The sequence below is a fragment of the Ipomoea triloba genome, chromosome 6 (assembly GCF_003576645.1).
Source record: "Ipomoea triloba cultivar NCNSP0323 chromosome 6, ASM357664v1".
NCBI lineage: Eukaryota > Viridiplantae > Streptophyta > Magnoliopsida > Solanales > Convolvulaceae > Ipomoea > Ipomoea triloba.
In genome coordinates this window covers 21,683,076-21,710,574 of record NC_044921.1, presented here as the reverse complement: position 1 = coordinate 21,710,574, position 27,499 = coordinate 21,683,076, and the positions used below count along the sequence as shown (strand labels likewise).

At 33.1% G+C, this 27,499-nt stretch overlaps 4 protein-coding genes across 7 annotated transcripts; 2 read left to right on the top strand and 2 right to left on the bottom strand.

Annotated features, from left to right (window-relative positions):
- The first annotated feature begins 462 nt into the window (after positions 1-462).
- On the top strand, positions 463-3,674 carry LOC116022637 (receptor-like protein kinase FERONIA). 2 transcript variants are annotated; one of them, XM_031263413.1, is made up of 2 exons: positions 463-588; positions 755-3,674. In XM_031263413.1, the coding sequence occupies exons 1-2, from the start codon at positions 578-580 to the stop codon at positions 3,300-3,302; spliced, it is 2,559 nt and encodes an 852-aa protein (XP_031119273.1). In that variant the 5' UTR covers positions 463-577; the 3' UTR covers positions 3,303-3,674. The 2 variants fall into 2 exon arrangements, with proteins under 2 accessions (XP_031119273.1, XP_031119272.1); XM_031263412.1 differs by having other exon boundaries at positions 463-3,674.
- A 180-nt stretch (positions 3,675-3,854) lies between these two features.
- On the bottom strand, positions 3,855-7,314 carry LOC116022638 (auxin response factor 18-like). The gene is made up of 4 exons (XM_031263414.1): positions 7,178-7,314; positions 5,812-6,993; positions 4,178-5,049; positions 3,855-4,079 (listed from the first exon to the last, which is right to left on the bottom strand). Exons 2-4 carry the CDS (start codon positions 6,934-6,936, stop codon positions 4,058-4,060), a joined length of 2,019 nt encoding a protein of 672 aa, XP_031119274.1. The 5' UTR covers positions 6,937-6,993; positions 7,178-7,314; the 3' UTR covers positions 3,855-4,057.
- A 6,751-nt stretch (positions 7,315-14,065) lies between these two features.
- LOC116021918 (cytochrome c oxidase assembly protein COX16 homolog, mitochondrial-like) lies at positions 14,066-19,509 on the top strand. 3 transcript variants are annotated; one of them, XM_031262445.1, is made up of 5 exons: positions 14,066-14,144; positions 15,372-15,580; positions 16,011-16,137; positions 16,395-17,241; positions 17,566-19,509. In XM_031262445.1, exons 2-4 carry the CDS (start codon positions 15,390-15,392, stop codon positions 16,464-16,466), a joined length of 390 nt encoding a protein of 129 aa, XP_031118305.1. In that variant the 5' UTR covers positions 14,066-14,144; positions 15,372-15,389; the 3' UTR covers positions 16,467-17,241; positions 17,566-19,509. The 3 variants fall into 3 exon arrangements, with proteins under 3 accessions (XP_031118305.1, XP_031118307.1, XP_031118306.1); XM_031262447.1 differs by lacking the exon at positions 14,066-14,144 and adding an exon at positions 14,176-14,304; XM_031262446.1 differs by lacking the exon at positions 14,066-14,144 and adding an exon at positions 14,543-14,579.
- LOC116021917 (E3 ubiquitin-protein ligase WAV3-like) lies at positions 17,266-21,043 on the bottom strand. The gene is made up of 2 exons (XM_031262444.1): positions 20,527-21,043; positions 17,266-19,583 (listed from the first exon to the last, which is right to left on the bottom strand). Exons 1-2 carry the CDS (start codon positions 20,737-20,739, stop codon positions 17,625-17,627), a joined length of 2,172 nt encoding a protein of 723 aa, XP_031118304.1. The 5' UTR covers positions 20,740-21,043; the 3' UTR covers positions 17,266-17,624.
- Between the last annotated feature and the right edge of the window lie 6,456 nt (positions 21,044-27,499).

Below are 27,499 nucleotides of genomic sequence, written 5' to 3'. Positions count from 1 at the left end.
TTTTTTTTTTTTTTTTTTTTTAAGAAGAGCCCCAAGAACCTAATGAAGTTCCCTCACAATCGCATTCCTAATCCAACAACAACTCATTTTGTCTTCTTCCAAAGTTTGGCGCACTTCATCAGGTGGAACTTCAAGGTTACACCAATTCACCTGCTTATATTTACCTAACCTAACAAGGGTATTTGCCACTTTATTTTGTTCTCGAAAGATATAACACACACCTTAACTTCCCAATCTTTTCTCATCCAGCTTTGACAAGCCTCTACCAAACTTTTGTTTTTGTTTTGTTCCATTCCGTTGTATCCACATCACTATAAATGCCGGTCGTTTATTTCCTTGACTTCAACTAATTGCGTGCCAGCTATGAGGCCAAATTATAAATTGGAATTTTTTTTCCACATAAGACGAAATCTTTAGCAGCAAGGTGTTGAGAGTGAAACTCTCACATGATAGGTGTTATGATTTGATTCTACGTTCTTGTCTACAATTTGTCATATAGGACTGAGTTACCTGTGCAGAGCTTGCGAGCTTTTCCAAAGAGGAAATTCAACTATCTCACCAACTTGAGTACTTGACCATGGTTGCAGGGTAAATTGGAATTTCTTTGAAAGTCCCTTAGCTTGCTTCTGTTCCACCATTTTCCATCAGTGTAGGAACTAAAACTTGTTAGCAACACTATGCATCATCCTCTGCTTTTTGTTCTTACATTCTCTACCTTATCCCATGGTCTGATCATCTTTGCCACTTCTTCTAGCATCGAGAACGTAGCCATTTCGTGTGGCTCTTCAGACGCTCCAACTGCGCTCCATGGACGCGTCTGGGTTGGGGACAACACCATCTCCTCTACTTCATCGCTGCACTTGACTGGAAAATCCTGGGCATCTAGAGCCCAGCAAAAAGCCTCTCCGGTTCCATATCAGACAGCTCGGGCCTCTCACCATGAGTTCAGCTACCGGTTCTCAGTCAAGCCCGGCCAAAAATTTATACGCCTGCACTTCAACCCAGCGCCATACAACGGCTTCAAGAAGTCCATAGACCTTTTTACTGTCAAAGCTGGTCCATATACTCTCCTCACCAATTTCAGCCCTTCCCTCACTGCTGATTCTCTGGGTGCCAAATTTGTCAGCAAGGAATACTGTGTAAATGTACAAGAAAGCCAAGCGTTGACTATAACATTCATCCCATCTCGAGCAGCAAAGGCCTCAGAAGATGTTTATGCTTTTGTCAATGGCATTGAGATTGTCTCCATGCCTACTGGCCTTTACTTCACCCCAGAGGGGGACCTGGGTGCCCATGTTGTCGGCCAAAACCACAGATTCTACATTGATACTACTACAGCAATGCAGATGATTCAAAGATTAAACGTCGGGGGACAGTCAATTCCATCTGTTGAAGATGTTAGCATGTTTCGTGGCTGGAAAGATGACAAAAGCTACCTTTTTAATGGAGTTGGTGCTGCTTCAATTGATTCCACCATTACAATCGAGTATGCAGACATGCTGAGACATGTTGCACCTCCCAAAGTTTACCAAACAGCCAGATCACTGAATCCAGGCAAGCAGCAGCTTATTGTTCATAATCTCACATGGATAATTCCAGTAAATTTAGGATTCAGGTACCTAGTCAGGCTCCATTTCTGTGAATTTGAACCTGGAATATCAGCAATAGGTGAAAGGCAATTCAGTATACTTATAAATAATCAGATAGCTGAGTATAATGCCGATGTGATCAAATGGAGCGGTGCAAGTGGGATTGCAGTGTACAGAGACTACATTGCCATGATGGAAGGAGATAAAATGAAAGGTACTGGAAACCTAGTTATAAGTTTGCAGCCCAACTCTGAGTTGAGCAGTAAAAGAACTGAAGGCATTCTGAATGGCTTAGAAATATTCAAGCTAAGTAATCCTGACAACTGTCTTGCTGGAATAAATCCTGACCCCCACAGCACACAAAGTTCAGCGTCAGAGATGCCTCGTCGCCAAAGGCAAATCTCTTTTGATAGAAAAAGTGCAATTGCTACTGCATTCACACTAGCAATCACTTTATTGAACATTGCCATCTATTACCTAAGGTGTCTCTCTGAAACTAACTCCACCCTGAGAAACACGAGATCATGTTCCACAGACCAAGCTTGTCGTGAATTCTCGTTTGAGGAGATCCAACTATCCACCAACAATTTTAGTCCTGAGTTCCTCATTGGAAGTGGTGGATATGGTAAAGTATACAGGGGCAGTATTGATGGCGGAGCAACTACTGTAGCAATTAAACGTTTGAAGGAAGAGTCTAGGCAGGGAGAGAAGGAGTTCTGGACAGAGATAAAAATGCTATCAAAGCTCAGAAATGAACACCTTGTCTCCCTAATTGGCTTCTGCAATGAAGGTAAGGAGAGGGTGTTGGTTTATGAGTACATGCCTCGAGGAACTCTGGCAGATCATCTCCACAAATTTGATAGATTGGGGAATGGTAACCATCCTCTCTCTTGGGAACGACGACTCAAGATTCTAATAGGCGCTGCACAGGGATTGCATTACCTTCACACCTCCCAGTCCCAGCATAAGGCCATACATCGTGATGTAAAAAGCTCAAACATTCTGTTGGATGAGAGCTGGGTGGCAAAGGTTTCAGACTTCGGTTTGTCCAAAATGGGGCCTGGAAACGAGTCGTTTACTCATGTTAGTACTGATGTCAAAGGAACATATGGCTACTTGGATCCTGAATACTTCTTAACTCACAGATTGACAACGAAATCAGACGTGTATGGTTTTGGAGTAGTGCTGCTTGAAGTGCTCACCGGAAGGCCAGCACTGGATAGGAGGCTTGTTGAGAGGCACCACAATCTAGCCACTTGGGCCATAGACTCCATGAGAAAAGGAGAAGTTAATGATATTGTTGACTGCAGTCTGGCGGGGCAAATCTCTCAAACTTGTTTGAAGGTGTTGGCAGAAATTGCAGAAAAATGCCTGGAAAGACAGCCACATGAACGACCAGATATGGCTGATGTGCTAACAAAACTTGAATTAGTGTTGGCATTACAGCAAACAGATGGCGTGCAAAATGAGGCCATGAGCATTGATGAACATGGAGCTCTCTCAGAAGAGAATTTGGTAAAGACCACCGCTGACAGGGCAACTAAAGTCAAAGGAAAAGATTTGAAGAAGGATAGCAATTCCAAAAGAAAATCTGTTGGATGGAAGGATCTTCTGTTTCGTCTGGCTAAAACCATCGCCAAAGACGAAGGCTCCCCCAACACAGCCGTCAAAGATCGAAGTTTCTGCTGTAGCAAAATTGGAGAAGGATGCTAAATTTGGTGCATATATAACAGCAGATTGATTGATTGATGACAATGAGGTTGAGACACTACTGTCTAGTGTCTGCCCATGTAATAATCTTTGATTCTACCCAGACTGTTATTGTATCATTCATCTGAATGCTCATGCGAGACTTTTGCTTCTCCTCTGTCCCAGTTTCCCAAAATTGTGAACATGACATGAGACCGGATACATAGCATAATTTGCCATAAGAGAGTGTTACAATAATTGTCAAGATTAAATGTGAAGAGGATTCTTCTCAAATTCATAAGTGGCCCACAAATCCACAATTGATAAGAAATTAACATTTTGCTATATGTAAAAATTGTACTTTCACACTTCTATATATGAACTTTTTGTACTGCATGTAAATTGTATTGTCTAAATGTCTATTGATATAACATAAAAATTTTAACATTGCATATGCAAGTATTAACTAGGAGGGGAGCATATGTGATTTCACAATGCAAAGCAAACAATAGGGAGTAGAATATGATCAAGAAATTGACACAAGAGTGACAGATGTTGGTTGCTGACAAACAGATCAAGTCAAACAGCTACTGAGAAGATGCAATCCACAAATTTGCATTAATTGGGTCCAGTATTCATAATCCTTGCAAGTTGCAAACAAAAATACTGATATGGAAAGAAGTTGCAACTACGAATCACTGTACATTTGGCAAAGATCAGCAGATCTCTATCTAGCTCCCTATGTTATCGCTGCTCGAATCCCTAAGAACGGTAAGCCTTCAAGCTCTCTTCATGAACTCACTGCATGGAAAAACAAGATATTAGTAAATATTTAGATCATTACAGTTCTGTTTTGAATATATTAGGAAAGTCAAAGTAAGATGAAACTCGAAATTTGCCTGAATGGTTCGTCTCTGGTGTGCTTAACGGCACCAGTAGCATCCTGATAAAGCGCACTGTTAAACATCTCTGTTGTTTCTATGCCAAACACGTTGACCAGCTTTTTGTACAGTTCATTGAATGAGGAAAGGGAAGACTCAAGTGTCTGCTCAACGTCCTCTGACGCGATGAACACCTTGCAATGTCCAGTGCCAAATCCAGGTTCAGATTTCTGCGTTTTGTAGAATGGAAACACTCCATCTGAAGAGTTATCTAGTGGGCCGTTTTGAAGAACTGCTGATCCTGGACTATCTAAGATATTTTTAGTCTTCTCTTGGTTCGAATTAGATAAACTTTTGCCGATTGTTTCTCCAGAGCAGCTATTGGGCATCTGCTGCTCCGTGAAAATTGGTTTCCCAAACAACATAAATGCAGGAATTTTCTCTTCATTATTTTTCTTCAAACTTGGACTGGTCAAGAGGCAAGAGACATTCTCTTCATTTTCTGAACTAGCCATTACATTACCTGTAAGTGTATTAGGTAGGATAGTGCCCCCGACCTCTCTGAATCCAAATGGGAAGAGCTCACTGTTCATTTTGTTGAAGTGGAGATCTTTTGAAGATAATCCACATTGAGCATGCCTGGCTCCCTGAATACCTGTAGGAATATTGTCTGATACATAAGACAAGAGGCTGCTAGGAATTACGGGGTTGCAGAAAAGTGACGGTGCTGGAAGTTGCCCGACTAGGGCTAGAGGTTGGGGAAGCCGCAACTTCTTTCTTGGAGGTGATAAATGAGGTTGAAGAACGGGGGACACATCAGTCACCAATTCAACCAACCATGGGCTAACTCGCTTGGTGTTCTGAAGCAAATCTGGCTCATCCCATGCCACCTGGTCATGAACGAGGCTAAAATTCTGAGTCCAATTAATAACATATAACTGAAGTATTCATGTCTACATGTTTGTTAGGCTGTTAGCTAGAGAATTTTCTTGAGGAGTATATTATTTCGGAGATTATAGCCCATAAAAAGGAAAAATTCCCTTGCCCCAAGGGCCCACACGCCCTATCCCGACATGATGGTGGAGGGGTAAATCACGGTGAGTCAGTGACTCAGAGGCCTCTTAGGTGGGAAGACCATTGCTCGGTGCCCACAAGCTCCTACACCGAGGCTGTCAGGTCTCGATCTTATGTCCTTGCCTACAATCTACCACCTGAGAACCAACTGAGCTACCCATGCGGGCATATTTCGGAGATTCTAAATTAGAAATAATGTGGTGGACCAAATCTGCAAGGAGATATTGGTATTTTTGGTAGAGGATTATCCCAAGATGCAAATGGACTTTAAATTACACCAGCAGATTCTAATGGCACTACAGAAAACAGTAATGTAAATGAAATAGGGGCCTTGCATTATGGGTAGCCTTTTGATTCTCAAAATATTAGCATATTTTAACAGTCATATAAATACTAATTTGGAATAGCACATTTTAACAGATATAAATACTTATTTGGAATAGCACATTTTATCGAGAGTTTATGTTCAATAAATTCAAGGCAGATTTTAAAGCAAACTCCCTATAAGAGAAGGGATCGATTGTGTACGTTTTATATCGGCATTAGCAGGAGGGAGATGAAACAAGGATGTGTTTAACCTGAAGAAGGTTCCAGGGAGAATCAGGCCATTTGATTGGATCTTCGGCCTCAACAGAAGATACTGTTCCCATGAACCAGCTAATTCGAGATGGGTCTTCTGTCTCAGATGGCATCTTAACCCTCATACCCAGACACCACTTGATTCTCATTGCATCCCTCACCGTAGAGGCACGAACAACAAATTCTGGAGTGCATGCAAGGGGATAGTAAAGAACCTCAAATGGCTGGCCAGAAGCAGCAAGAAGTGCGGCTTCAGTCACAGATTCAATTAGGACATCACTCCTTCCTCCCGTGCCCACACCGGAGATTTCAGTTCTATCATTTTGTACAAACTTTTCATCACCTTCACTAAAGTTTCCAGAAAAGACCCGGTTCATTGAACCGACATAACTTCCAGTTCCAGTCTGCCACCTAGAACAAGCCTCGGGTCCTCTACCAATCCTCCTCCTAGCCCTCCGAATCCCAACATGAATATCCCCGTTTTCTTTTCTCACAAACACAACTAAATCCCCAGCAATGAGCTTCTTCCGGTTCACAAAATTACTCCACCCAGTTGTCAAAAGATGACGCCTTGGCGTCCCCCTATAAATATGCCTAAACTGCCAAGTCTCACCATGAACATCCTTAACAAAGATGGTCTGCACCGGAGGATCATCCGAGTAATCCAGCAGTGGAAAAATGGTCTCAGCGCAATACCTTGGCACCGAGAAACCCCCTCCATTATTAGCATCAGACTGCGTCAATGTCTTAGAAAACGAATTCGGTTTCTCTTCACTCTTATACTTAACCACCCCCAAAAATCCCCCATCATCATAAACATCATGTCCCCCACTCCCTCCCAACGGAACTAAACCAATTTTCGCATAAACCTCATCAGTCTCAGAATCAGCCAAATATTTCACAGCTGAAACCCTAGACAGAATCAGGGGTGGAATCCTTCCACTCATGCCAAAATCCACACTCTTCTTAAAATGCTCAGCATGGCCCTGGGGAAAGTAAATTATCTTAGAGTTCACCTCTGGCATTTCAACTATCCCACCTGCACAGGCATGCCATAACTGGGGGTCCAATAATTTCTCAGTTTCATTCATGAAATTGTCCACTGGATTCATGGCATTAACCATTTTCCCCAAATTTTTTACCACAACATAAATCTTTTCCTTAACACTGAGTCAAAATCTCTGCAAGTATAATCATATCACGCGCATTAAGGCAACAACACAACAAACACAAACAAAAACACAAACAAACACAGCATATATACAATTCCTTTCCCTTAAGCAAATAAACTATTTGAATTTACAACTGAACTACAGAAACCAAACAGGAACATCAAGAATAAAAGAGAGAAATGGAGTTACTTACCTTCAAGACATCTACAGAAGAGAAAAATCGAACAGATCAACTTTAGACATTAATATATAGAGGTGGGAGTGGTAAAAGGAGCAGAAGAGTTTGTGTGTTAGGAGGAGACAGAAACTAAGACACGGGCAATCGTTGCCGACCAGATGCTGCCACTCAAAATTTGATTTTCAAAAGGGCATTTTGGACCGGTATATATACATTTTTGTTACATAACCCTATAAAAATACTCATTTTGGTTGATTAAAGTGTTTACTTGGTAAACACAATGATCAATGAGATTGATCTATTCATCTTATTGATTTGAACTAATCAGATATGAGCAACTTAAGTTGAACTTAGACGAATTTACTTCATTTGCGGTCATTTGCGAATCAAGGTCACAATACAGTGTTTATCTAGTACACACTTTCATGTATTGATGGTGATTTTTATTGTCATTCAAAAGAAAAAAGCACTCATTTTTTATGTGACAAGTGCAGTAAATTGAAAATATATATATATTATATCATTTTTGTAGGGGAATCAAACTTTTTTTTTGTAGATAAAATATCAATTTTGTCATTATGTTATCATGGTTGAAAAAATCGCTAAGCGCTCGGAGGCGCCTAAGCGTCTGTGTATTTTTTTATTTTATTTTTTATTTTTTTAAAATTTGTTTAAGTATTTTTAATTTTTCAAAGACCAATAATTATAAATTATATAATACATCAATAGTTAATACTAAAATATTAAATATTAACCTAACAAATATCTAGAATTTGAACAATTTATGGTTATTTCGCTCAAAATAATGTTGTTTTGAGTAAAATAACCCATTTAAAAAAAACAATAGCTAATCGGTTGACTAGGCGACATAATCGGCGCCTAAGCTGCCTAGGCGGTGCTTAGACGGCCGACTCATAGACCACCGATTAAGGTAATACACTAGGTTGACGCATCTAGTGCATAGGTGAAATTTTTACAACATTATGTGTTATCGACTTGTCCTCAATAATTAATATTGTCCTATGACATCAACCATCAATCCAAATAAATTTTTTTTTTAACTTAACCCCTGAATCTTATCATTTTATTTGACATTTATTATAAATGTATATAAATGAAAACACAAAAACTTTTTGAGATGCAATAGATTACGTTTACATAATTTCAAAAAAAAAAAAAAAAAGTTTACATGTTTTGTTTCTTTGTCAATACGAAACAGTTTAATGCTTTTCTTATTAAAAGTGTTCCGAACAACAAATCTCTTGTTAATTGTGAGCTCTTCTTTCAGAGTTTCAAAATTACATACCCGCGCTACTTGTACATAGTTATTGTATAATTATTACATATCAATCACACATGATATATATATCTTGATTCTAACCATATTATTTACATTCATTCCTTACTAACCTACTCTTCCCTTTATACGGGAGGTGGTGGGTTTGAGCCTCAGTGGAGGCAATACTGATTCATGTGCTTCAATAGGTTAAGAAAGTAAAAAAATAATAATAACCTACTCTTCCATTGAATACCATATTTATATACAAGGTGCACGTATAATCCATTTACTTTGAACAATCTCTTTGTCCCATTTTGTTTGCTGATTCAGTTAATGAGGCTTGATGGAGTTATTTTAAATTTAATTTCTCATAATATTAAGTTTATTATTAGTATATAAAAATTAAAAAGTACAATAGAAAAATACTATTAAATACCAAAAAAAATTACTATAAAAAAAAAACAATGAAAAAATATTTGATTTGACCAATGAATAGTAAACAGAGCAGACCAAATAGGACATAATGAATATGTTTGTTTAGTATATAGGTTAAAGCTAATAAGCATGTTATAATAATCAACATTATTATTATTTGGATTTTTTCTTGATGTCTTATATGAATTGAAGATTGTTGCAAAGCATAAGACAAAATTATAGTGACACCGTAGACAACAACAAACATAATGTCCCTCAAGTATGAGGCTTGAAGAAAAGCCAAATTGCACTGTCATTGATTATTATTATGATAATGGTTTTTAAGAAAACAAAGGTGTTTAGGTGTGCTAAACCATGTTTATATAATCCATACATCATATCATTGCAGCCTAATTATTAAGGTATCCACATAAAATATTGTAACATTAATTATTACTTAATTGCTTTTTGTAAATGTATAATTGTCATTTAATTATAGTTACGTGGGTGTATGTTGTACCCGTTTTCAATAATATATCCGTGCAGGCACCTTGCATTCTTGCAATGATTTAGATAATTTGGTTAATATTGGTGTACTAAATTTCGTGTAGTGTGATATAGATGTGAGGGATTAGATATAGTTCAAAGATTAATTTTGACTCACGAAATTTAAAGGTTATGTCAAGAATGTCGATACCGGGGTCAGACTAAAAAGTTAAGTTGTCTCGAGATGGATAGGAGAGAGAACGATGAAATGGAAGTCAATCGATATCCGTTACAACCATTATGAGGCGCCCACTTTGCTTGAGAAACATTGAGTCGTGTAGAGCGTTATTAAATGAGTCATAAAAGAAAAACACATAAGAATCTATATCTATACTATATATAAAAACAATTTCCTCCTCCCAAATTTTCCCCCCAAAACTTAGGGGTATTTTGGTAAAATCATTTATTTTATTTATTTATTATTTTATTATTTTATTAATTATCCATCCTGTAATATTATTATGGTAATATGATAATGATAATATGATAATATGGTAATATTGTTCATATTAATGGGTGATGGGTGATTGGTGATATATAATTGATAATTGATAATATGGTATATGATATTATTCTTAATATTAATATATTAATATATAATATATTAATATATACTAATATTAATTAATTAATTGGTGATTATTTTAAAAAAGAATAATTAATTGGTGATTGGTGATTAGTGATATGGTAATATTGTTATATATTAATATTTATATTTATATTGATTGATATTGATATTGATATTAATTAATTAATTGGTGATGGGTGATTAGTGATATGATAATCTATATCTATATCTATATATCTATATATATCTATATAATTGACATGTAATTAACTATATTAGAATGAAAAATTATATAATATTGTAGTAAAATTTTTACATGTCAATCATCTATATTTACATAAAATTAAAATTAATTATACTTTCCTTTTGAAAAATCTTCCATATTATGTTTATCCTCCACTATATAATGATGAGAAATGACTCTTCTCTCACAACGTACCAATATCTGTGCTTTCACTATTAGTTAGAGATCTATAATTTGTAATTCTACGAAGTCGAACATCGAACTTTAACACGCGTAGAATTGTTATGGTATGCGATATGATTTAATTTTTAGTTGATTCATTCTGCATGTTGGAGATCCTTATGGTGTAGTCTGCATTCCATAGAGTATTTTGTAGTTCTGTGATTTAGTTTGATTTTAACAGCTCAATATGCTTTAATTTTTGATGATGAGGTTTCAAGTAGCTAGGCCAATTTTGCCATGGGCGTATCACGTATGTAAAATTACAATTTTCAGAGTGATTGTAGTGAACAATCAAATGTTTTCTATAATATTATATTTTAATCACATTACTTTGATTGGTAATTTCTAATGGAAAAACATTGTATTGTAACTTTGTATTACAAGATTTTGAATGATAATACCTTATTTAACTATCCATCTTTTTAGTTGTACTGTGCAAAATAACTAGCAATCTACGGATGCTCATCTATATATTGTAGAATTTGCAATCTTGATCTTCTCCATTTACGGATGCTCATGTAATTCGGTAAAAATGGTGGTTACTATACTTGAATAAATCCTCAATTATTCATTCCAATTGTTCGTTTTATCATTCCATTTCTTCATTTTATAAAAAGTGGTGCATTNATAATTAAACAAAATTAAAATATACATTATTTTTTAATAATAATATATACTCCTTAATTACCATACTTATTCATAATACATGGATGTCATAATTAGCATAATATTAATCTATACTATATATAAAAACATAAGAATAGTAAAGGCATATTTTAAATTTTAAACAATAGTAAAGGTAAATTAAAAATAGAATGAAAATATTTCAATAATAATATTCTACATCATTAATTAAAAATAGAACAGAAATTAGGTAAAAATACCAGTTGATCTATTATTCTAATTGACTAATTAACTGAAAATAAAAAAAAATCGACTAAAAATGAATCTGATGTTACTAATTGATTGAATATATAAAAGAAAATGAATATTAATAATTGACTGTAAATAAAAAAAATATCCATAATTAACTAAAATGAAAAAGGAAATGGTCATATCATTGCAATTTAATTAAAAAAGGAAAACATTATATATCATAAATAATAAAGGCATATTATAAACAATATTAAAGATAACTTAAAAAGGAACGGAAATTAAAAATGAAACGGAAATATTTCAATAATAATATTCTACATCATCAATTAAAAATGGAACGAAAATAAGGTAAATATTACTACGTAATTCTTTTCATTTTTCCTATATAAAGTTGCCTAATATTAATTTACACATAACAATCGGCACTAATAATTTAAAAAAAAAACAGAAGAACTGCCGGAGACGTCTGTTTTTTTTTTAATTTTATTATTATTATTATTATTTAATTATTTTAATTAAAATTATTTAAAAAGTTTATTTTAAAATTAGTAACCACCCTGTCATCACAATTGTAGGTAAACAGGTCAATTTAGACTTCTTTTTTTTTTTGAAAACATGTCAATTTGTACTTAATTGCATGAGTTTATATAGTTCAGGAATCCAATTGCATTCTTTTTGAGTTCGATGGCCTAATTGCAGTTTTGTGTGTAGTTCAGTGATTTATTTGACCATTATTTCGAGAAAAATGATATTACTAATTGATTTAAAATATAAAAAGATCGTAATCTACATTCTATACTATATATAAAAGTAAAATCATCCTACTTCATTCCCTGCCTAAACTTTTGTAGTCTATTAATGAAATATTTTATTGGTCAAATAATTAATAAAGCTTATTTGTTAAGAAAATGTAAAATAGAAATTAACAAATATCTATAAATTGATAATATGTATACTCACGTATCAACACTATTAATAAAAGTAAAATCATTTATCGGGAAAAGAAAAGGATATTACTAATTGACTGAAAATTATTTAAAAACTTTAATAATTAATTACTTTCCTTTTGAAAACTCTAAGTTATTTAAACTTTAAAAAAATTAATTGAACATGAGTTGTTAGATTTTTATAATAATCAAAACTAATTCATTCAAATATGGAGGAGGAAGATAAAACTAAATGCAATATGGGGAAAATGAATATACTTAAAGTATAAAAGTATAATTACACATATATTAGTGTAATTGACTAATAATAATTGCCTAATAATTATTATGATAATTAAGTTAAGCATTGGTCGTTGAATTTATTTTTATAATAATTACAATTAATTTATTTCTCATTTTCTCATATTTATTTTAGTAATAATATAATTATATAAGTTATATTACTTATAGATCTTTTTAAGATAATTTTAGACAAACAAGTTATATATTATTCAATTAATTGAGTAATATTTTTGTATTAATCTTATAATCAAATAAATGTACACGTTCAATATTAGAATTTTTTATAATTTCATCTTTATTTTTATTATCTCAATATATAATAAAAAAAAATTTATCCACGCCCGGGTAATTGGACAATTATTTGTTCTAATTCAAAGGAAAACATCATAAAACATAATCGATCCAATCAATTTCATCAATTGGGCTATATAATATTCGATGTTATAATATATATAATTGTATATTGATCCAAATATTCTTTAAATATTATAATAAATCCATCCCGTGCAACGCACGGGCGAAAACACTAGTGATGAACTAAAACCAATTTTGAATTTATATAACAAAATTGTGAATATTGAGTAATGTAATTTTGTATATTGAAATCTAAAATTGTAAATATAGAGTTCTAAAATTGTGAATATATAATTCTAACAACCGCTACACAATATAGGCAAATTATGCTGTGGACCCAGGTCCACCTTGCAAGATGGATCTGGGTCCAAAACTACGTCGTTTTTGTCCTCTTTTTTTTTTTTTTTTTTTTTTTTTTTTTAAATTAGTAAGCATATTGCTGAATATAGAGTTGTCCAAAAATGAGTGAATGTAGAGGTTTCAAAGTGTGAATGTAGAGTATAGAAATCGTGAATGTAGATTTATGATTGTGTGAATGTAGAGTTGCATAGAAATGTGTGAATGTGGAGGTTTCAAATTGTGAATATGGAGTATAGAAATCGTGAATGTAGAGTTATGCATGTCTGAATTTGTAATAGAGTTAAGAAGTTCTAGCAACTTGTAGCACTCTAATGTGTGAATGTGGAGTTTTCAAGTTGTGAATGCGGAGTATAGGACCTGCGAGTATAGAGTTTTGAATGTGTGAATGTAGAGTTTACAAATTGTGAATGTAGAGTATAGTGTATGTGAATGTAGAGTATAATTACTAGACATATAATCCTATAATGTGTGAATGTGAAGTTTACAAATTGTGAATGTAGAGTATAGTGTATGTGAATGTAGACCCAGGTCCACCTTGCAAGGTGGACCTGGGTCCACGGCATAACAACCCCACAATATATATATAGGCCTGTATCCTAGTGTAGAGCAGCCCGGCCCACATTTGCACAATTGCATCTCTATTGGGCCTCGATTCTCAACCCAAAAGTCTTGTGCACTGCACGTCTGCACTGTTAATACTACAAAATACAAATCATAAAAAGATAAGGGCTCGTACCGCAATTTTAGCATAAATTGGGAACCAAAATATAATATCTATTAAATTGTAAATTTCTTCTCCTCTAATCTAATCAGAATATCAGATAGCCGCCATTTGCTAAGCGCAGACATAGAAACAAGGAGCTGTAATACGGTGCCGTTTCGCATCTAAGGTACTCTCTCTCTCTCTAGGCGATTTGATGTACACATTTCCTTTGCATTTTACATAGTTACTTCTCCGATTCCTTTGGAAATTTGATGAGATTCCTAAAACATGAATGAAACCTGGTACACAGGCCAAATGGTTAACTTGTGGATTGAGAAACTTTGCCGGTATTAATTATTCCTATCACCTATCCCCCTTTCATTCTGGATGAAATTTTCTGTTGTTTATGGATTGATCTAAACTAAGAGTGTTGAGTTATTGATTTTTAGTTGCACTTTTGTAGAGTGATTGAGGTTATTCTTCATCATCATCGTTCTTTATTTTCATATGTTTAATTTTTTTTTTTAATCTTAAATTTTTTTAATGGATGCAAATTGCTACATTTCCATTTGACCTCCAGTGTAGGCTGCAAATTACACCTACATCAAAGGCTGAGTTAGCGGTACACATTCCACTCACTTGGGGTTGTTAATTTCAATATGAAGTTTGATTGGATGATAATGGTGTAATTTCTTTACTAAAATTGTTTTATTTGAATTGGTGTGATTTGTATTAGTTGCATTCATCTGTTTGTGCTTGTTGAACTCTGCTATAATATTTGGTTGTACAATGCTTGTTGTTACAGTTTGTTGTGTAAAATATTGAATAAGAAATTTCAGTCGAGTTTGAATAGCTTGAAGCTTGAACTGAGCTGTGTTTTGAACTTCAACTTTTGAATCCGGCTGAGCTTTGATTATTGGGGCTTGGCTAAGCTCAATTACACTCCTAATGGGAATCATCTTTACTTTTTTTTTTTTTCCCCAAAAAAAAAATTGTTTAATGGAATATTGTCTGGATACAATAAATAGAGAAATGATTTTTTTTAAAGGTATGCTTTGCCAAATCCAGTGATGCTGAACCTGGCAACTGTCTCTGGAAAACTGAAAATGTAAAAGAAGAATAGTTGCCAATACTCAGTGCCTGTGGTGGAAATAGTTCCTGCATGCAATGGGGTGTTGTGCAGTGTGGTTAGGGTCAGTTGCTGCCAAAATGGCATCCTTGTGTTGTACTAAATAGGAAAACACTGTTCGTTTAATATATAAACATGCAAAGCCTCTGATGAAGTTGATCTGAATTCGGATTGAAAAGTGGAACTAAGAATTCAAAAAAAAAAGAAGAAAAAAGAATACATTATTTATAAATACCATCCTACTTGTGAGGGCTGTGAATGGCTGACTTTCAGATTGTGATGTAGGACATCCAAAGTTAGATAATGGCTCAAGTAACAATGGATCCTTCTAAAAAAGTTGATGACAATGTTGCTTCCTCTACTTACAAATCTCAAAATTCAGCATCTTCATTCAAAAGGTTGGGCAGGAAATCACCATTCACTAGATATGGACTTCCTATGATCTCACTAATGGTGCTTGGGTCTTTTGGCCTTGGCCACCTTCTGCAAGGCAGGTTGGTTCAAATGTTTATTTAATTAAATGTCAAATTATGTTTGTTGTTTAGTTGCTAGCTAAATATAGTTCACTAAACTATACTGGACACGGAAACATCCCTTTCCAGAATGGATTTATCCAAAGTCACTTTGAACCTTTAGGTTGCAGTGCTAAGGAAACTTATATTTAAGTCTTCAGAATCCTTCCATCATTTGGTAAAATGAAAGTAGCTCTTCCATCATTTTAAAGCTTGTTTGGAGATTAAGGAAGGGATCAACTGTTTTGATTGTCTATGCTTTTCATTGACAATTGCCTTTCTCAAGTGCCATAATTTTGTACAGAGTAATTGATATTTGCCTTAAAGCAATTTTAAACATTCTTACATAGTTGCTCTTTTATTTACTTTTCATTTATTTAAAGATTAAATCTTGTGAAATGTTGTAGTTCAGCAAGGATATTGCTAAAGTGAAGGATGATCGTGAGTGGGAGATCATTGAGACAAGAAAAGCACTTTCGAAAGAAGGGCCTGTCAATGCATATAACCCCAAAAAGATAAATTTGGAGGATGAGTTGAAGGTATGACAGTTTTGACCCATATGTGTGTGCATAGGTTATTGCAAAGTACCAAATGAAGCCAGTTTTTGTTCTGAAAAATGTTGTTGCTTCTATTGCAATGGAGGGTATCTTGCATTTCTTTTTCAAGCAGAGTAGTCAGAGTAGAATGTTTGTCTGTGTTCAGATAGTAGATAAGCAATACCCCAATTTACTGTGAATTTTACATGTTGACTTTTTTTCCTCCTTTTTAGTCCTGTAATTTCCCTTGCATATTTCAGGCTCTGCAAGAAAAGGTTGATATAAATACTTACGAATACAAGAGGATTCCTAAGCCCAATGAGAGCAAATGAAACAGCATTTTTCAGAGGCCATGGCCAAAAGGTGCAGCCCAAGGAAATTCATCCTTCAAAGCTACAAAGCCATCAGCTCTCCTGTTCATTAACAATACCCTTTTACCAAACACTGAAGGCGTAGTAGGCTTTATCTACTTGTAGTTGATACTAGGCTGAGTTTTGATTAATGGCTCAAAATTTCGTCTACTAGATTCTTTCAAGCAAGTCTCGAGTACACTTAAGATTAGCTATGAATACACTTTTTGAGCTGTTGAAACATGACTTAAGCACTTAATGTTAATAAAAGTACCTTTGCTATTAGGGGCTATATCTTCTAAAGTCAGAACACATGTTTCATGTTTGAATGAAAGGCGTTTTATTGAGTTTCAAAGAGCAGCCTTCTAGATCATTGAAAGGCCAGTGGGTACAGGGTGCATTGTTTTTCTTCTTTTTTCATTGTCTCTTTCTATTATTACCATCCATTATTTTGAATTGTCCAGTTATGGGGATAATGGTGTGTTTTTTCAGGCGACAAAGTGCTTGAGCCTTTTAAAAGGCAAGTGGTAGAGAAAAAATTAAAAAGCAGGAGCAAACCCAAAACTTTTGTTAGTGAAAGTGGAAAAGGGGCTTTTACATCCCCAAATGCAAAGTCAATGTAGCTGTTTTACTTTATTCCTGCATAAAGATAGCTTTTTCTCTCATCCTTTTGTTTTCATGGTCTTCTATGCTTTTCTCTACTCATTATATTTTCAAATGCAGAGACTGTTGTTGGATATGGAAAAGCAGGAACCAGGTTAGTATGAAATTAAGATTTTGAGCTATAATTCTATAGAAAATTCATTAAAACTTCACCAAGGTAAATTGCAAAATAACAAACATTTGTTGCATACTTGCATTTTCCCACAGATAAAAAGTTGTGTCCCTATGTACAGCACCCACAATAATAACACAATTAGGAAAACACAAGGAAGATAGAAAGATCTAAGAACCTAACTAGCCTTGGTCTTCTCAAATACCATTTGCCCAAAATTATATTGCACCCCTCACTGACATCCATTACTTGTTTTTATTCCATCACATGAAATATACTGACAATCTTGACTTCTCATATCTCCAGTTTACCCCACCCAAAGTCAACATAAAACAAAAAGAGGAAATCTTCATCTTCTGGCCATGTTACCTGGGTCTTGGTTGCGACCCAAGGGGCCAAACTGGGCGAATGGGCCTCTGAGAGGAAGGGCTGCCCAGTAATGTAGCCTGAGAGCGAGTAACCATCTCGAGCATTGAAGGAGTTTGATATGCCTGAACCAAGCTCGATCCATCTATAGAATCACCCCGTGCTGTTGCTCTCTGCCAAGAATGTGAGCTCAGGCCTGACAAAATGTAGGCTCTTCCTGATGCTTCATATACGTGTCGGTTTGCCATCCTCTCCTGCATTTCTCTGAGCTCTGTGTAGAGCGCAAGACACAGTTGGTCATGACATTTGATTGACACTGATTGGGATAACACCTTCCGGGAATTTTCAAGGATAGAAGTCGCACCAACCAGGTCTCCTTTCTCAGCTGCAGTCCGTGCCTGTGCCATTGCCTCGGCTGCTTGAAGCCTGTTTTGCTGCCTGTCAACTTCTATCGACACACTCGTTTGTCCTGCTTCTTCTGGTCTACTGATCCTAAGTTCTTCACTTTCAAGGTTTACCATTTCTTTTGTTAAGGGATCCTTGTAGACACACCTCACCTTCAACAATGAAGTTTCATTCCTCAAATAATCAGCAGGCACTTTAATTGAAACAAGAAAGTCCCTTTCCTCATCAGCATATAGATCGCCAACATCAATGGATCCTTTTCGTCCATCAGACATGATATGGCTACGGTAACTGCCTGCTCTTAACGAGCTTAGATAGACTCCGGGATGGACACAGTCAATACTTAATTGGAGCTCCTTTACAACGACACTCAGAAGGCCTCCAATGCATTGAGCAAATGCATCCTGGATCACGCCTTCTGTCTCAATGAAGGAAAATGTTCCTCCAGAAATCTCTGAAATTGAGTGCATCGATGAAGCATCATGATCTGCACCAAACCCGAATGTGTGCACTGGAATTTTAAAGTTTGAACCTTCTCCGCCATGCATTGACGAAGGAAGAAGCAACTGGTAGTTAGGTTGCTGCTGATTGCCACCAGAACTACTGACTGTATATGTGTCTTGACCATCAGATAGCAATATTATACTTGCAACTGGGTTCTTTTCCCTTCGGTCTTCCATTATCTTGGCACCCTTTCTCAAGCCTTCCGCAATATTTGTTCCACCATTTGCAACCAAGGAGTTGACAGCTTGGAGTGCCTCATGCCGTCCTGTTTCAGACATCCTTCGAAGGGGGAAAAGACGGCGTGCTGTTGAAGAAAAGGCAATGACTGCAAGCCTGTCACTGGGACCAAGGTTCTGTATCACAAAACTCATAGCTCGCTTTAGAAGAGCGAGCTTTGTACCTGCCATGCTGCCACTTATATCAAGAACCGTGACAAGGTCAATGGGAGCACGAGGCGTTTGGATAACCTGGGCCTGGGGCATATCAGGCTGATTTCTACACAGGATTTTCCCAGAATCAGAAGCGGGAGCTTTGAGATGGACCAAGACGGTGAAGTCATCTGAAGCATTGAACCGTGAAACAGCTGGAACTTCCGGGATCATGCTGATCTTCGTCATACTCATTCTGCTTTCTCCACTATCAGCAGCAGGATTGGGATCTGATGTGCCAGCTAGTTTCTGAGATGAGTCAAGTTGATGACCCAAAGATTCATCGTCATCAAAGATGGTTGGCTCTGGAGCCTGAAGCAGTGGTGCAACATTTCGGAATGGGATTGGGCGAGGAGGAGGTACATGGCGGAGCACTGTCATCAGCGCGTTATTTTGAGGCCAGTCAACAGGATTCACTCTAGCCCTTCCAGGGGGAGGATCCAAACTAGGACACTGCAAGGGAATTTCTTTCCACTTTGCTCTGCATATTGGACAAACTTGGTTTCCATGTTTCACATTCGACGCAATACATTGGAAATGAAACGAATGCGAACATTCAGCAGTAAATATAGCATGGCCTCCTCCCGGCTTCATCGAGGCCAAACATATCGAGCACATCTTCTGAAATTTGAACCCAAACAAATCCATTTAGAAAGTGCTAAAAATTCTACATTCTAGATGAGCAATTGAACACTCGGGAATAGCTCTGCTAATAAACTGGGAGTTGAACTTAGTTGAACTTGGAACCTTATGGTTACCAAGCCAAACTAACTGGCCGACCAACTTGGAGGCCAATGGTATTTAAACCCCAAAAAAATAATAATAAAAGAATTAAAATGATGCCTCAAATTTAAGATATTTAATTCAGAAGGTTCCAGTAGGATAACAAAATACATAACCTAGTCTCCACGAAATCAATCTTTCTCAAACAAAATCTGACAAGTCAATAACATAAAATTGGACCAAGGCCATCTCATTTTTAACACATGTCCACACTGAAAACAACATCAACATAAATGCAGGCCAGAGCATGTAGCAATTATATTCCTCTCAAAATCTTTTAGACTTAAATATACCAAAAAATTCAACTGGATGCAGATTTGGTTCATGAAAACATAGAGCTTCAATCTACCTTTTTTACCCACCCTTGAATGATCAATATGAAGAACTACCCACAAGTTACAAGTTCCAAGTTCTACTCTTAGCAAAGCAACCTATTGGTCTTCTAGGTGTGAGCCAATCGGCTATGGGCAATCTAATTACTCGTGTAAACACTCTGATAGTTGTTGTCAGGCAAAAGAAAAATGAAGAACTATCCTCCCTCACATGGTTTCAATGTAAGAAAAACTAATCTTTTTTTTTTTTTTTTTTTTGCAATAAACAGTGAATCCAATCAATCAATCAACTGAAACAAACATATGGGAGGAAGAAAAACAATTTCAGAATCTGTGTTTTAAATCTCAAAAACAAAAAAAGAACATTTATTTACTTAGGTATAGTAAGGTGTAAGCACATATGATGAATATATAGAAACTGAAAAGCAAGAAATGGGCAAAAAAACAACCTTGGAAGATCTGCTCAAGCTTTTAGAGAGCTTAAAGGCATTGGAGGGCGGAGAGAGCAGGGCGGCGTCGGAGTGCCTGACGGAGGCGGCGCCGGAGGATATGGATTCCAGGTCATCGTCGTCGTCGAATTCATTATCCAGACGAGTTCTGGGAGCATTAGCGCAGAGATTCAAGCCCAGAGCCACTTTCGCTTTCCTCCATTTACTCCCCATTCTCTACAACGAGATTCAATTGGGAACAATTTAAAAAAGCCCTCTTCTTTACAATGGGTATTTACCAAAAGACTCGAAGAAAAAAGCTCCCCACTTTCCTCCTCACTCACTCACTCACTGTAGCAGTACCGCAAAAAGGAGAGAGAGAAAGTGGAGCGCGAAAGCAGAGATAGAGAGATGGGAAAAGGAAAAAACGTTGTTGGGTGCGAGAGAATTGAAGAGAGAGAGGTTAAGAAGGTAGAGCTGGAGGTGTCACAGCAAAATGAGAATGGTTGGTCATTTTATTGGCGGCCATAGCCATAGCCATGAATGTGTAAACAAGAAATTTTAATTTGAGGTGTGTGAATGTATAGCGGCGCAGCGTTGCTGTTGACTTTTGTAACTTTACCAACTCAACTCCCAATTCCCCTAAAAACTCAATTTAAAAATATAAATTTTCTATAAAAATATTACACAGTTATATATGTTATTTATTGTTACATCAAGTAATATTAACACTATAAATAGTAAGTGATACAATTAGATATTTCATATATAATTTTACCTATAACTTAACACATAATTTTTACATTCTCAAAATTTATGTGAAAACAGTAAACACATTAATCTTTTTTTTTTTTGAGTACTAATGTAATTAACCGGGACACCGGATGCCACTTAAACACATTAATCTATAATTTTTCATTCTCAAAATTTATGTGAAAACAGTAAGAGCATTAATCATCTGAGTAAAACCACTCAAATCCTGATTGGAGGTCTACATTTACTATTATAGGCCTCTAACTTTGCAGAAAATCACATGAAAGCAAGGACAAAAATAGTCAACAAGGTCAGAATTACTTTGCAAAATAAAAAAGAAAAGGTAAAGAGTGGGGCCCGGATATTAATTGAGGTGGTGTAAAACAATGAATGGAGTGGGTCCCATGATGAGACAGAAATGTTTAGGCATGGATGAGTCAAAGCTGGTGGGATTTTATTAATCATCAATTTCCACCACACGATTTGATTACTTCTCCCACACGTGCACATCATTAAACCAATAACCCCCCACCCCCTCAATCTTTTTGCTTTTGTCAACCCTGTTTATATTTTTCCTTTAAAAAAAAAAACTTAATTCTTTAAATTTCATTGAACTAAATCTTTGACTACATAAACTTGTTTTTATGCCCATATTGAAACTTAATACCAAATTGTATACTTCTATTTATATTTCTCATACCCAATTATACTTACAATTTTAACAAATTTTATGATCCTGAAGATGTTGATTTTTAAAATCAAGAAATAATTGAGAGTATAGATGTCAATTTTATAAGTTATTGGGTGATTGATAAATAGCTGTTAGCAGATTGGGTTAGTGAGTTTTACTAGTTGATAGCATTAGTTTATTGTGGAAATATGCTTGGTAAATTAGTTATTATTTGATAGCTGATTACGTGTAAAATGATTTTCTCAATTCTCTTGACCTCTTATACGTTTTAATTGGAAGAATTATAGAACTTATTGTAAAAATAACTTGAATAATTATTTAAATCTCATCGTTATAAATTTCAACTCTCCTAGATGTTTTATTTAATTATACTCTCAAATTGAGGGATAACGATAAATTAAAAAGAGGATGATGCTAGAGATATTTAAACACCTAAACTTTTGAAGGGATATTTTCTCATTTTTTAATGATGAAAGAAACACATTCATTTATTGAGGGTATGCACTGGGTAAATTTTGTTCATGTGTTATACTCGCTTATGTAGTTATGTGTAATACTCAAAAATCATATATGAGAGATAAACCACACTATAAAGAAATTGTGCAATGATCAACAAGATCAACTGAGAGGGTGTTAATAATAATCAAATTCGTTACTTTTTTGTACCAGACTTATGCTATGTCTACTCAACCACCGCTTTCGGACATATTTTTTCAATTTCCTAGCTCTCAAATGGGAGGGAAGAGTACATGCATAAATATACTCTATATATATACTAGGAATGTGAAGAATTATTCGTAGTATATGTCTTGTAAGAATTTCTCTCCCACTTGAATTATATTGAATTGGTGGCATTGAGAGCATCAAATTAAATATTTTATTTATTTGCATATATTTTTCCAATGACCTAGGAATCTTGGCCATCACAACCCCTTTTGACATTTTATGATGATGGAACCCAGAACAGAATATAGAGTGGCATGGGAAAAAGAAAGAACAAATTGCATACACTATGTATATATATATATATGCACCTAGCTCAATCAACATTATATTCTATTTCAAAAGTTATAAACATATCTATATATCTATATATATATTAAAACAGAAGTACTAACTTTCTCGCTCATTTTAGTCCAAAAATTTTGAAATTGGTCAACATAATATTATATAATAATTACTTATCATAAATTCTAGCCTTCCTTATCATTCCTTATTTATGGCTAAAATTGACAAAATATTCAAAATATGATTCCATTCCTTATTTTACACGGAAATTAATTTGAAATATTTTAGTCAATTCCATTCCTGTATGGATTCCTTATTTATGTACATATATTAACAAAATAGTCACACGGAAATAATAATTATTAAACAAAATTATAGTTATTATACCATGCAATTCAATTATTGTTCAAAATATTTTAATCTTGCGTATTATATATATATATATATATATATATATATATATATATATTACTATATGATGTATATTATAGTATTCAAAAAAAATTATTATATTATGTTAATGTACGTAATTAAATTCCTCTCATGATAATATTAAAAAAAATAAAAATTCTAACAATCAAATTACTATATGATGTATATTATAATATTAAAAAAATATTACTATATTATGTTATTGTATGTAATTAAATTCCTCTCATGATAATATTAAAAAAATGAAAATTTCAACAATCAAATTACTATATGATATATATTATAGTATTTAAAAAATATTACTATATTATGTTAATGTACGTAACTAAATTCCTCTCATTATAATATTCAAAAAAAATAATTCAAACAATCAAATTACTATATGATGTATATTATAGTATTAAAAAAATATTACTATATTATGTTAATGTACATAACAAAATTCCTCTCATGATAATATTCAAAAAAAAATAAAAATTCCAACAATCAAATTACTATATGGTGTATATTATAGTGTTAAAAAAATATTACCATATTATGTTAATGTACGTAATTAAATTTCTCTCATCATAATATTCAAACAAAATAAAAATTCCAACAATAAAATTACAATATGATGTATATTATAGTATTAAATAAAATATTACTATATTATGTTAATGTACGTAATTAAATTCCTCTCATGATAATATTCAAAACAATAAAAATTCCAACAATCAAATTACAATATGATGTATATTATAGTATTCCAAAAAATATTAATATATTATGTTAATGTACATAATTAAATTTCTCTCATGATAATATTCACACAAAAAAAAATTTACAACAATCAAATTACTATATGATGTATATTGTAGTATTCCAAAATAGATATGTCAAATTTAATTTATTCTAATAAGATAAAATTGAAATCTTCTATTCAATTTAATATTTTTGTATTATAGATATTTTTAATTTTATTTGTTTTATTTTTTGAATTTTAATTAAAATTTATTAAAATTAAAATAATTTAATTTGATTCATATATATATATATTATATATATAGAATCATTGTTGCATGTCAAAAGTTCAACCAAAAAAAATTGTTGCATGTCAATTTGTTTACTTCATCTAACTTTTAAAAATAACTACAATATTATTATTACTATATATAAATTTCTTCCTACATAAATGATGTTGGTTTTCAAAGTTTAAAAATGTGAAAGGTATAATATATCATTATTATGATTTTATCTCTCTACTAATAACAAATATAAGTATTATTGCATTAATTTAAAAGTTTTATAGTTCAAATGCTGTGAACAAATTTTATAAAATACCATAAATTATAAAAATTTACAAATCTAAAATAATAGTTATTATTTAAATATTATGAGCTCAAAACAAATTAAATTACGTTAATAACATAATTGAAGAAAAACTAACATAATAATGAACTAATTGAACTAACTTACATTTGCGGAGTTTGAAAAAAATATAATGTTATTGGGTAAATGTCTCACATTTAAATATAATTTTATTAAGTTTGTTGGAGTTCACATATTTAAGAATGATGCATCATCTTGAGATCTATCAATTTAAAACGAATAAGAATAAGAGATTTATTTTTTTGAATACAAGGCTCAATCTCATGACCTCCCATACGGGAGAGTCACTACATGTCATCTGAGCACAAGATGCATGACAAGAACAATAGGTAATTGTCATCTGAGCACAAGATGCATGACAAGAACAATAGGTAATCGAACTAAAAGAAAAAGAGATAATAGAACTAAAAGAAATAAACTTTCAAATAAATTAGTTAAAAACATGTCATAGATCTACAAATCTTGAACCACAAAGTCTATTGTGGACATATTATTTAAATAATGATCTAGAGATGTTTTGATTGTGCTACATTTACGGGTTGAAAAATATTTAGAAACAAAACTAAATGGTTTCTAGACATCTATTACTATTTATGATAACAAACAAAAGCTTAAGGAAAAAACTTGTGTGTGACAGTCTCATGGTCTCAATCCGTGAGACGGGTTGGATCTTTAACTAACAAGGTCAAAGATCTGACCTATTAATCAAAGATCTGGCCCGTTTAACGAATTGAGACCCGTGAGACGGTCTCACACAAGTGTTACTCAAAGTTTAAAATATCACCAAAGTAGATTTTGATACAAAACTCATATATCAATGTAAAATTTTAAAATAAGAATGGTTTTTCATGCAAGGAAAAAAAACTATATAATATTTATCAATATCTATATAATAAAAAAATTATTAATTTCTCTTTTTATCAATTTTTGTAGGCATATTATATTTATAGTATTTTGTACAATATAAAAATATATATACATTTTTTTTATGGAATTGTGATTATTGTCATAATTATACACGTTAATTACTAGAATGAATATTTATTAAAAATTTATTTTAAATTATGTCTAAACTCATATTCTTAATTAAAAATTCAAAAATATTTAAAAATTTGTCTAAATATATAATATAGTTAGGGACTACATTAATCTATATAGATTTAAAAATTAAATTCTTTTAATTTGTAAATGTAATTTTCTTAATTATAATTAATTTAATATAAAATATAATTAAAAATAAAATTATAAAATTAACAAAATGTGTATTCATAAATATTTAAATTTATAAAAATGCATACATACATATATTTATGCATTATATTAATCATACAAAATAAAAATTATATTTGTCAGTTTATAAATTTAATTATTTTAATTATAATATATCAATATAAATTATAATTACAGAAATTATATTATAGAATTTACATATATACATATTAATAAATATTATTTGTATATACACTGTATTACACAATCACATATACAAAATTTAAATTTTACATTTTTTTAATTTCTAAGTATAATTTCTTAGTTACTAATCATATTGTTAGAATTATAATATATATGAAATAAGATTAGGAATAATTCAATTTAATAATGTAAATTTTTCTCTATAAATTTATATAAATATGTATATGATTAGAGATTACATTAATCATACAAAATTTTAATTTTGTATGTTATGATAATAGATACTTGACCAAATATACAAAAATTCAACTATATTATTATATTGTACATTATAATATATTTGTATTTTTAAATTTTATTATTTAAATTTATAATAACAAAATTTTTTCCGTGCAGCGCACGGGTAAAACACTAGTTACAATAATAATAGGGAGTATTACTTTATAATTATTCAAAGAAAATTCTTCGGCTATCCTTCTTAAATATAAAATAACCAAATAAATCTAGCTAGCGAAACTTCATAACATATAATATACATGTTAACACAACTAGGGAGCATGATCAACATATATCCACCATAGTTGATATCTTTATATATATAGTTGTGTTGTTTGAGGAACGATTGAACTGCATGGAGTTTTGATTTACCAGTCACCTCTTATTTCAATAGTTTGATACTTCATATCAAAAATAGAAAATATCAATTATAAATATTCCGATATACTCATATCAAGTGATGATTGAAAAAATGAGTGATTTTTTTCCCCAAAATTTCCATTCTCCTCTCAAGTCCCATACTCCCATTTATTATCCTTCTTTGACACGAAGACACTGAAATCTTTCCAATTTATTTTTTTTAAAAAAAATAATGAATTGCAACAATACATTTTTATTAATTGCAACTCGAATATTTATTATTTTTAATATGATAAAACATTATATTTAGTGTGATGAGACTCACATAGCTTTGGTGTGAATTAGAAAAGTGATGAGGTAGATTGAAGGTGAGGAAGTGGGGCATGAAGGGTGGTGGGGGAGGGAGGGGAATTAGGGTTGTTTGAGTGGAGTTCTCTATTCTTCCACTAACTTTTACTCCTCCTCTTAAAAGACAAGCTTTTAAAAGAAATATTGATAACTCTTTTTAATCCCAAACCAAAAAAAATAAAAGTTATTCCTCTCCCCCCACAAAATAACATCAACTAAGAACAAGATTGTGACTCCTTTTCATTTATGCCCTCCTTTTAAGGGCATATATATATATATATATATATATATATATATATATATATATATATATATATATATATATATATATATATATATATA